Source organism: Microtus oregoni, unplaced genomic scaffold, assembly GCF_018167655.1.
Source record: "Microtus oregoni isolate MIOR12 unplaced genomic scaffold, Mior012 000074F_014, whole genome shotgun sequence".
NCBI lineage: Eukaryota > Metazoa > Chordata > Mammalia > Rodentia > Cricetidae > Microtus > Microtus oregoni.
The window spans coordinates 1-11,927 of NW_024544001.1; the positions used below are offsets into that span (position 1 = coordinate 1).

General features: G+C 40.5%; 1 protein-coding gene across 1 annotated transcript; it reads right to left on the reverse strand.

Moving 5' to 3' along the window:
• Window positions 1-531: 531 nt before the first annotated feature.
• On the reverse strand, window positions 532-10,991 carry LOC121441290 (phosphate-regulating neutral endopeptidase PHEX-like; the record flags this gene model as incomplete). The annotated part of the gene is made up of 4 exons (XM_041642432.1): window positions 532-648; window positions 3,117-3,185; window positions 9,490-9,716; window positions 10,905-10,991. Coding segments are annotated over 4 exons (500 nt in total), but the record flags the coding sequence as incomplete, so codon positions are not given.
• Between the last annotated feature and the right edge of the window lie 936 nt (window positions 10,992-11,927).

Below are 11,927 nucleotides of genomic sequence, written 5' to 3' on the forward strand. Positions count from 1 at the left end.
GGTTTTGATCCTACGGCATGTACTGGCTTTGTGGGAGCCTAGGCAATTTGGATGCTCACCTTTCTAGACTTGGATGGAGGTGGGGGTTCCTTGGACTTCCCACAGTGCAGGGAACCCTGATTGCTCTTTGGGCTGATGAGGGACAGGGACTTGATTGGGGGAGGGGGAGGGAAAATGGGAGGCGGTGGCGGGGAAGAGACAGAAATCTTAAATAAATAAATTAAAAAAAAAAGAATTTCTCTGAGAAAACAGGTTTCCTTGCTGGCATACTTTAATCACAGTAAAGTAGCACATAGATATTGACTGGGCTTAACCCAGAGAAGTAGAAGAAATGAGGAGCTCTTAATTCCAGTAGTTTTTTTTTTCTTCCCAAAGAGGATGCAATTTCTACCTTGGACCCAGAAGGCAGTGACACAGAAGGTTACCATTTGGTTGCAATTTATATTTTCATTCAGCATGTAGTGTTTACAAAATACGGGAAAGAAAACGGGAACGGCAACAAAAAAGAAAAGGTTTGTAGTTAAGACTTACCTCAGCTATCTTAATTTCCAGTCTAAGCACTGACTTCATGTCATGTTCAGCTCGAGAGCTATTAGCTCCTAAAAGCACCGCAGTGTCCACCATGAACTTATAAAGGGCATCCCGATACTGTAAGAGATAAAGAAGCAAGTGGCCATGACAACAGCCTGCTAGGAAGTACGTTTCAGAGATATGGAAGCGCCGAAACAGTAGGTGGCAATAAGCTTCCTTCATGTTCACTCTGTATCGGAGTATGATACCAGTATTATGCAATGACAGTCACCTACCTGCCACTCTGAGAGAAAAAATAAGTGATGAGTGCACAGGTACTATTTCTGTGACAGATAGAGTTGCCCAGGCATCAAACAGCAAGCAAACTAGCTTTCTGGCAACTGGTGATATTATGGATAAAAGAAACATCTCCAAATGAGTCCAGAATAGAAATGTAAAGGTCGGGTGTCTCCTTCCCAGGCAAGCGATGCTTTAGTAGAGGAATGGGAACGAAGTGAGTCTAAAAGCAGAGGACCTGACCCATGAACACTAACGCAAAGTGCAATTTATTCCCATCCAGCTCCATTTACCCAGCTTCCCACTAAGAAATAAAGGATGATTATGGTGGTTGGAGTCCTGTGTCTTTTCAGTTTCGGCTTCCCTAGAGTTGTCCTCCCTATCTCAGGGGGAACAGGAAAAAGGATGATGAGAAACCAACAACTTAGCAAATACAGAATTTAATCTCCAAGGTAACTATGACCCTGCAAGCTATTCTTACTGCGGGACTCACCTTAAGACCTGTATGTTTCTTGGTAGATAGCCAGCCTTTTAATAAATGGAATGAAATTCAGTCAGCAAGTCTGGCTAATAGTATTAATTGGAAAGAATGGTTTGCCCTTCCCAAGTCTACTAAAACGTGTTCAACGACTCAGTACACGTTCAAGGTGGCTTGCTCAGCAGGTTGTACGACGGGGAAAAGGCATACAAATGAAAACCTAAATGATGCTTGAGACTGTTTCTCAGTCTGTGCCCTAGTGATGAAGAACACATAAAATGTTTCTTAATAGACTACTGCATGCATGGAAGCTGAAGAACTGGAAGATTCCAACCCAGAAAACCTGGAGATATACTACTTGAGAGACACGGGGTTTGGGAACAGTACGAGATAGGTCCTTCTCTTGAAGGAAGAACAAAAACAGGCAAGTTAGGAGAGATAGGCTGAAAACAGGCAATGAAGAGGCCTTAAACTTCTTCAAAGGAATTTAGAGTCTATCTTGAGAGTGAGATATACTCTTATGTATTTTTGGATGTGAACCTAGCCTTTAACAGCTAAGCCATCTCTCCAGCCCAGGCTCTATATTGAGAACAAGATATACTGGGAGTGGTGGTGTGGAAGCAAAATTTTCCACGTGGTGCTAAACGGCTATTGAGGTGAAGGTGGTCACAACTAAGTATGAATGGCTGTAGTTAAGGCAAGAATGGACAGAAATGTGATCTAGGACAGTAGGGCTAGGAAGGAGGGACCTTCTGGAGGAAGAATTACTTGCAAAGGTGGCATCATTTGGACTTGGTTAACTACTTATAGGGAAAGGATATGATCTTGAGTCTGCTTGCTAAGATGACAGATTCCCTAGTCTGGCAAGGTTGACTCAAGAAGGAACACTTGGAAGCCCCCTTAGATGAGTGTCCACTGACTGGCAGAGGCCTAAGTGTGTGGCTAGTCTGCAGAGCCTTCCACATATAGAGGCTACAGCATAGGCCCAGGAGACCTGGCCATGAGGCTTGTTTGGAGGACAAAATGTCCAAAGTGAATTCAAATTATTAAAATGACCTAGCCCTATCCAGTGTCCAGGAAACTCCCGTTTCCAAGCTGAGTCTAAAACTCTAACCTGATACATCCTTTTTGTTTCTCATTACCCATCATTAATCATCATTAACCCAGAGCACATGCTAAAAATAGAGTCCCAGATCCCATCTTGTCTGCTAAATCAAAATCACCATGACTGGATCCATATATGAAATTTCCAGGGTGATTTTTGTAAGCCAATACAGTTTCGAGTGTCCTTCAGCTTGGAAAATTATAGTGAATGGTTGTTCATGAATTTGCTCATCTGAGGATTGGCTGCAAACTCGTATCTTGGTTATTTCATTTGGGTATGCTATCTCATCAAGGTGATGGGGTCACTGAACAGGGAACTTACACAACCTTGATGTTCCTGCTTCTACAAGACAGGAAGTAGAACTATGTGTTGAAAACCAGTGATTCTCAACCTTCCTAATGCTGTGACGTTGTAATACAGTTCCTCAGGTTGTGGTGACCCCAAACATAAAATTATTTCCTTCCTAGCTCATTACTGTAATTTTGCTGTTATGAATTGTAATGTAAACATCTAATTGACAAGAGTTGATATGCAATCCCCAATAGAGTCGAGACCCTCAGGTTGAGAACCACCGGCCTAAACAAACACTCTCTGCCTTGCTACACTGGGAATGTGTTCAGTGAAGTTATGGTGATGGTTTCCAGGACAGAAGCTGACATCTTATAGTAATTGATGACCCAAACAACCTCCAGGCAAGACATGTAGCTAAATATGAGTAAAACTCACAGATTTGGCCTCTGTACTGTTATCAAGGAAGTCTTCCCTCACAGCCAGGGAGAGTGTTGCTTGGTCCAGCTGTTAAAACAAAAAGAGAAAGAAAAAAATAATAAGACAGACAAACAGAGAAAGCATGGCATGGACATTTGAAATGGTTGTGTAGCATGTTAACAAGAGTCATGGGCTCCCTGGCAGCCCAGCCATATTTTGAACATGTGTCACCGTCACAAGAATCCCTTCACTCCATTCAGAACTGCATGCAAATAGGCACTTTGAGAGACCTAACATATCAGAGACCTGTCCCCTGACTTGCGGATTTGTGCTATCGATCGCTGAGGTTTTGCCAACACTCAACAGTGCAAGGCTATTTGAGTTGGAATAGATATTAGAGATTATCTGACCAAAGCCAGAGAATTTATGATTTTTCCCAAGCTCGTGTGGCTGAACAGAGCTCAGAGTCAAATTGCCTTCTGTTCCCAGATCCACTACCCACATCACCGAAGTGCTTTGCAAATGCCCATCTGGCTGGAGCTGATGCATTAGGCTTTCTATAGCCCACCTCAGAAATAACGTTTCTTTGTACTCACAAAGAATGAACTGACATTCTGGAGAAATCTTTGTGGCTGTTAGAAACTTCTCTGAAAATTTAAGAATAAGTGATAGAAGCACAAATAATAATCAGACAACTTTAATCAAGTATTTTATCCCCTTTTCATACATAAAATCTATATAAAATTATAGTTCTCCATCAAAATCCCCTTTACATGCAGCAAAGTCTATAAAAGGTCAAGTTATAGTGGTGCCATTATAAAATTTGAGGAAATACACGTATTGTATTTTTGAGTAAAATGTATTCAAGACATTCTTGTAGCCTGTGTACATTGCTAATTGGCCTAAAACAACCAAATCACAAGCCATTCTGGCTTTATCCTCCTGTGATTCCTAACCTGCCATTGTTTCTTCCAAAAATGAAGTAAGCCAGAACCCACAAAGCAAAATATTTTTATGAAGATGCTTCGGCTTTCAATTAAATTTGGATCCCTCAGCAACTCTTGTGAGTGCCAGGTTCAGAGGAAAGGAAACTACACAGATAATATCAAGAAAGTCAAAGGTTCTTCTCACAAAATGAAGTTAAACCCACAGAAGGTAAAAGTTTGGATAATTCAAGTGAGGTTGTCCGACCTTTCATAAACCTTCAGATTGTTACAGTTTCTTGGGAACATTTTAAATATACCAACAGATTGAATAAGGCCAGCAACTAAATCTCATTAGAAACACACAAACTCCTGAGGCAAAGTCTTTCTCAAGAAACCCCCACAAGTAGACGGTATTGCTCTGGGTTTGAAAGTCCTTGCATTTACAATATGAAGTTTTCAGTTTCAAAAGAGAAGAAAATGTTCATCCAAGCACTGGAGAGGTACATGGACTGGCAGCTCAGATCAGTCTGGGCTACAGAGTTAGTTACAGGATAGCCTTGGCTACATTAAAAAAAAGTATGATTTTAGAAAATCAGATACATTGAACTGAAAATGTGATTTTTGTCCAATTATAATTGGCATGCCAATTACAATAAAGTGTTTTAGGGGAGAAAGTAATAATACAAAAAGAAATATCTGAAAATTACGATATAGGAAAGGAAAAACAAAACATTAGAGAAATTACATTTCTAAGAGAATTTCTCAGGTTGGCATCATGAATTTTGCCGAAAGCCAGAAAAATGCAGGTCATTGAGTCATAATGAATTTGAGTTGTCTTACACTAGAACAACCCTGACCCTCCACATAGTCTTTCAAGATCACACATCCCACTTTCCATGGTTCCTGAAATTCTTACTCTTCCTATCACAGGCTTAAGACAAGCATACGCACAGGCTCTGAGGCAGTATTTTAGAATATGGTTTTCTGTTGTTTCTTATAATTTTATCTCCCATTGAAATCTACAAGTCTCTACCATCTTGACATGGGAGAACTTTTCCAAAGACCAATACATGGGCCAATCATCTGCATATCATTGAAAGGAGTGCGTTTTTCTCCATCCAGAGGCATCATATGCTCTGCTAACTGTAAAGTGGGCCCATGCTCGAGGTCAAAGACGAGGCTGTTTCTTACACAACCCAGGTCAAACCGGCATGCCAACTACTCAAAATGAAGAACAGCAGTGTTCAAATGGTCCTGATGGGCCATGGTTCAAGAGAAGAGAGCCTCTCCTCATGTGCCACCGTGAACCAGTATCTGCCACAGAAACTACCAAAGTTCAAGTGAACTAAACCAAATAGCCACAACGACAAGTAAATAATCAATTAAACAACTAATTAAACAATTAAATCTTTTACATGTAATTGATTAGTGTACATCATGTGTACATGTGGAAGTCAGAAGACAACTTGCAGGGAAAGTTCCCCTCCTTCCAGCATGCGGGTTCCAGGGACTGAATCTACCACATCGCAGGCCTGTTGGAAAGGGCTTTTTCACCTGCTGAACCGTTTCATGGGCCCCTAGAAATTTAAACCTATCAAAACAGCCAACGCATACACGGAAGTTCTAGAACATTGGTAGCCACCAATACACGAACTTTGTTGTCAGGTTCATTAGGTTTCATACAGATCTCAGAACAAAATCATTCCTGCTATCTCTAGACACATGCTTCAAACTGGTTCATGACTATGAAAACTGCAGTTCTGCATTGTTTTGGGGAGGAGGTTAATTCAGATGTGTGAAAATTCACTCACGTAATTTGGTACAAACAGGATAGAACTAAAGCCAATGTGAGCTGCACTCGGATACCAAGCAGTGCTTAAACACTTCAGTTTCGAACAGGCTGCCACCTTGGCAAAAGAAAGCAATAATAAGTGTGCAAGTGACTTCTTACATTTGGAAAGCATTCCATTATTGACAGTGTTTCTAGGACCAGTGTCATTGAATATTAAGTGTGCAAGGCAAGCTGTTACCATCTTCCTCTGTCTCCCTTGTTTTTCTATAAACTGGCACTAACGGTAGACACTGTACTTGCTTTAAAGGATTTATGTTTTGTTTCGTGTTTTGGGCACATGTATTTGGTGATGGTGTGTTAACTACTGACTGGTATCAAGAGGCATACAATATCTACTTTTTCCATTTTTAGCAAGGCCACCATTGATAGTTGATTTCCAGAGGCCTCATTCCATGAATTTCCCACACATTCACCTGATCATTTTAGTAACTATTGATGATAGTTCCCTAAATCCACTGGCTCTATGGAGATTTAAGTAGTAGTAATCTAACCCTTTTTTCTCTTGATTTATTTTTATTTTTAGTTACGTGTCTGTGGGATGGAGAGACATCTCAGTGTTTAAGAGCACATACTGTTTGCTCTTGCAGAGGGCCTGAATTCAGTTCCCAGGATCCATGTTGGATGGCTCAAAGCCACCTACAACTCTAGCTCCAGGGAATCTAAGGCCTCGGGCCTCCAAGAGCATCTGCACACACACACACACACACACACACACACACACACACACACACACACACATTTCTTCTTCTTCTTCTTCTTCTTCTTCTTCTTCTTCTTCTTCTTCTTCTTCTTCTTCTTCATTGTCTCTCTCTTTCTCACACATATAATTAAAATAGCAAAGATAAATATTTTTAAACTATAACTGTGTTTATGTGACTGTATATATGTGTAGATAGGTATTCAAGGGTGCAAATACTCAAAGAAACCAGAGAGGGCATCTCAATGTGGAGTTGCCAGCGAGTTATGAGCCATCTGACATTGGTACTGAGAAACAAACTCAGGTCTTCTGCAAAAGGACTACGTTCTCTTAACTACTGAGAATCTCTTGAGTTCCTCTCCTGAATTTCCAAGCTGTTCTTCTCTTACAAGTGAGAACTTTGTCTCATTGGCTATTCATTTATCCTGAAATCAATCAAACCCAGATTGTGGAGAAAATATATGGGAGAAATAATCCACTTTCTTTAGCAAATAAATGTGGTTTAAAAAACAAAGAGAAGGTGATGACTGTTGTAGATTAAACTGGACTTAGAAAGTGCACATGTGATTGATTCTTAATTTTAACCTCAATCAAAATGCAGCTGTTTCTGGTTGGGGTTTATTAAGGACACATTTGGGGGACTGAAGGGTATAGCTTGATTGTAGAACACTTGCATATCATGCATGAGGCCCTGGATTCTACCCTCACCAGCACAAAAGAAAATGTTTTATATAATCAGAAAAATTGAAAACTAACTGTATATTAGATGTTAAGTATGGTTTTGGTAAGAGTCTTGTTATTGTAAGAGTCTTTTTTATGGTCTATTTAACTTTATTTTATATACATTGGTGTGAAGGTGTCAGATTCCCTGCAACTGGATCTTCAGACAGTTGTGAGCTGCCACGTGGGTGCTGGGAACTGAACCCAGGTCCTCTGGAAGAGCAGTCAGTGCTCTCAACCACTGAGCCATCTCTCCAGCCCCTTGTAAGAGTCTTTTATATTAGCTCAGACAATGAAATATTCACAGTGAAAAGATACGTTTTAGCTATGCTATAAAATATTTTAGCCTCCAAAAAGGAAAGGTTTAAATTTGATAAAAAAAATAGCACAAAGTTGAGGGTATTGATGTTAGGTTCATAAATACATAGGTGCTTATTGCTCATTTTCATTTTAAGTGGTAGTTTTCTTCATGAAAAAATATTAGAAAAAATAAGTCAATTGTTTGTCTAAGTCCAGGAATGGGTGAAAAATAAAATAGTTACCATTTGCAAAGATGCATCATCGTGTGAATCAAAATCATCCACCACTCCACAGAGGGTGTAAATTACATATGGACGACAGTCTCCTTCTTACTTTGAAATAACATCTAAAGTATTTGGAAGACTATCATAATAGTCCTGTAATTGAGAATAATCGTCTTAAAATCTGGCTTTAAACATCGAGTACTCCATCCACATTGAAGAGGGGCTGATTGAATTGCACCATCATTGTGTCTCACATTATGAGATGGCTCAATAGCATGTTGCTACTTCATCATCCAACACAGACACACAGCTGCCTCTGGAACTAAAACTTTCCTTCTGAGTGAGAATCCTTTCAACAACCAAAGATTTTTCTTGCCACCTATCACTGTCTACACTTAAGAGGTCAGGAATCTATAGTTTTCAGGCCAGCTCGTCACATACTTCATCTAAAGCTGCTTTTCCAGGTACAATGGCAAAGCTCAATAGTTGAAATAGAGACCAGATGGCTGGCAAAACCTCAAATATGAACCATCTGTCCCTTTATAGAAAACACATTGCCCACCTCTTACTTAGCTCAAAACAGAAGCTCCGTGGTTTTGATTTTTGGAGAGGTGGCTTATGTTGGATGAGGAAATATGCTAAATAGTTTTATTGTCCTACAGTTTTTATATTGATATATCATTAATATGTTCTGCTTTGATGAAGGGCAGCTTAGGGTAGAAATCAATGTTCAATAGCATCATTATTTTTCTTCTATGGAAGAACAAACACAGCAGGGTGAATGCATAAAATGAGTTGGGAAATGTTATTTGAATTCCTACAACCCCCTTTCATTGATGAATCTTTTGTGGTCCGTAACTTTCTGACAACCTCCTAATTTCACCAATGCAATCCACCTCAGGGCACAGCCAACTGCTCCCTGCCTTTATACTCCTTCTCCCAGCAGAAAAAAAAAATGTGCTTAGAATAAGTTCTGCTTTACCTTTTGAAAGGGAGGAGGACAGATTCAGATTGAACTTGACAATGGGGATGTAGGCGTGTGTGCAAGTTGTTCCTGAAAGGGGAACAAGGCATCTGGCATGTGTTGCCCCTTCTGTCAGAGGAACAAGGAGGTGAGGGAAAGAGCAGAGTTCAGAAAGTCTTCTGTTATCACGGGAGACCCAGAAACCTCTCCCAGCTGGAATTTCCATGCTCAGAGAAGCCATCTGAGAGTGAGAACAGGGATCACTTGAAAGCCACACACAGGGTCACTGAAAGGCTGGCAACATTCTACTAATGATCTACACCCTGCAAATCTTGGACTTCTAATGATCTACTCTCTGCAAATCTTGGAGCAGGGCATAATTCTAGATCCTAAAGTTCAGCTGAATTTTTGCCTCACCATTTCATTAAGTCAGCATGAATTTCTGCCTTTAGGAAAGCACCCGAACTGGGGATTGTAGCACAGTTGGCAGAGTGGTTTCCTAGCATTCATGAGCACTGCATAAACATAGCATGGTGATACAAACCTGTAATCTCAGTACTCAGGAGGTAGAGGCAAGTGACAGGAGTTCAAAGTCACCCTGGGGTACACCACAAGCTTGAGGACAGCAAGGGATACTTGAGGATAAACAAAAAGAAAAAGACACCCTAAAGGGTTAATCTTAGCATGAACAAACAGCCTTGGCTATACCTTCAAGATATGTTCATTGGACGCCTTGTCATCGGGGGACACATACAAACGGATGAACACAGAATTGCTGTATTGGCCACGGAATGTTGCAAGCGTTTGCAAGAGGCTGAATTTTCTCTCCGACCAAACCCCTTCAGGACCAATATTAGCTTCAAGCACAGGCCAGCGGAAAGGTGAATGCCGCAAGATGTGGAGCAGGGGCTTGGCGTCTGCTTTTTCAATTGCTTCTGAAAGGGAGTGGACACAAAGGGCAAGTTAGAATTGTAAACTAGAAGCCAGGTACCATGACTCATCCCTCAAGTCCTGCACTCGAAAAGAAGAGGCAAGAAGATCAGAAATTCTAGGTGACCCTCAACTACACAGTGATTGCTCAAAGCCAACCTGGGCTCCCTGAGACCTTGACTCAAAACACTGAAAATGAACTGCAAACTGGATCACCAAGCTAGAGTGCAAATGTCTCTTCTCAACCTGCTGGATGTTCTCTATAATGAAGATGGGCTTACTTGCACAGACCCCTGCCAGTGAATGAAATTAAGCCAGTGGTACTTATTATTGGCACCAAGGAACAACCCTCATTAACAATAGGGTTCAGTTATGACAAGGATGCCCCGGTGAATAGTTGCTTCTAGCATATCAAACGATATCCCCAAATCCTACCGAAATCAACTACCACACTTTCTGGAAGCACTTGTTTCAACTCTGGAATGGCCTTGAAAGATCACGTTGAGGTCTTTGTCTCCCAACGAGAATGCTAGGAGGAGCCTGTCATGCCTAGAAATCTAAAGTTCCAGTGGCTTCTATGGAACATAATTTTCCTAAGTATTTGCCCTCTCAGGTTTTGTCTGGAGCCAGAACTGGCCTGGCTATGGATTCAAATTTATTTTTTTACTAGATACAATGAGTTTTTCCCTGCTGCCCTATCTAAATTTCTAATATAGGAACTGACACAGAAATAATCCAGTCACAGAGAAGATCATTTTCTTGAGGCTGGAGAGATAACACAGTTGTTAAGAGCACATGCTGTCCTTGCAGAGGAACCGAGTTCAGGTCTCCACACTCATGGTGGGCAGTACACAACAGCATGACCCTCCAGCTTCAAGGGCTCCTACAGCCTCGCCTGGTCTCCATCTGCACTCACGCACTCAAGTGCACACACCCACACACATATACACACAGTTATAAACATCAAATAACAAAATCAAAATGTCTTTAAAAGATTATTTTCCACTACAACAGTACAGATTCTCTAAGAAAGATTCATCAAAATCCAGTCTTTGAGACTTTTTATTATTTTAAAAAAAAACACCTTTAAGCATTGATAGAATTTCAGTTTTCTCTTCCTTAACAATGCCTTTAAACATTAATAGAATTCTGAGGGATAAGGATCATAAATATTTATTTTCTTTATTACTCACTCTCATTCATGCAGGATGAATAAAGGATTTTGGCTTTCTGTACGGCTTCAATGTCCCGCCTTCGACTGACTGATTTCTCCAGAAGTGCTACGAAGGTGAAAATAGAATTCATTAGTATCTGCCTGTATACGATGTCAGATTGAAGGTCAGCCTCCAGAAAATTAAATACCAAGACAGACAACTCTGGAGAATACCAGGAGTGCAGACATCAGGGAAGATTCCAAAGCTACTTGAGGTCCAAATAAAAACAATTGAACATTATTTTATCCAAGGTTCTCCTAACTCAAAAGAAACTGAATGTTCACCAGCCATCTGAGGCTAGACTTTCTGCAGGGGTTAATTTCTGCTGCCACCTACACAAAAGAAAGCTGACTTCATTTATTAAAAAACCAAAAATAATTCAGTCTGTTGTTTCTGTACCAAACAATACTCTCAATGGAGGCAATTTCATCTGGGTTAAGTTTCTTACCATTCTTTTTTCATAACTCAGCCTCTCAGGGAGGTCACCCGGAAGAAAATTTCTCATTACAAGTCTTATTTGGTATTGTATAACATGTACATGAAAAAAAGTTCTCACAACAGGAAATAAAGAATCAAGATTGGAAAGCCTACCCAAATTGTCTGAAAATGTGCCCATTCCCACATGCAAAGTCCTGGAGAAGCAAATGAGGTCATGTACAAAAACTGTTTGCCAGACCTTCTTGGAAAATTATTTTCTATTTATAAAATCATTAATAAGATTGTTTGAAGGTAAAAAAAAATGGTTGTTGTCGCTCTTCTTTCACATAAGGAAAGAAGAAGGCCAGAACACAGTGGAAACAAATTTCTTCTCAGGGAAGGGGGGGGGGGATTGCACTTGACTTGAGAGTATCAGTTTACCTTCACGAAGCCAAGTTGATGAATCCCTAGGGTGGACTGTAGCCCCTTTGGCCCTGCCTATTTCCACTATGTAAGACGGCTTCTGACAGGAAACACACTTGAAATCCTCCAAAAAATCAGCGGAAAAGATGGTTTATATCTCTC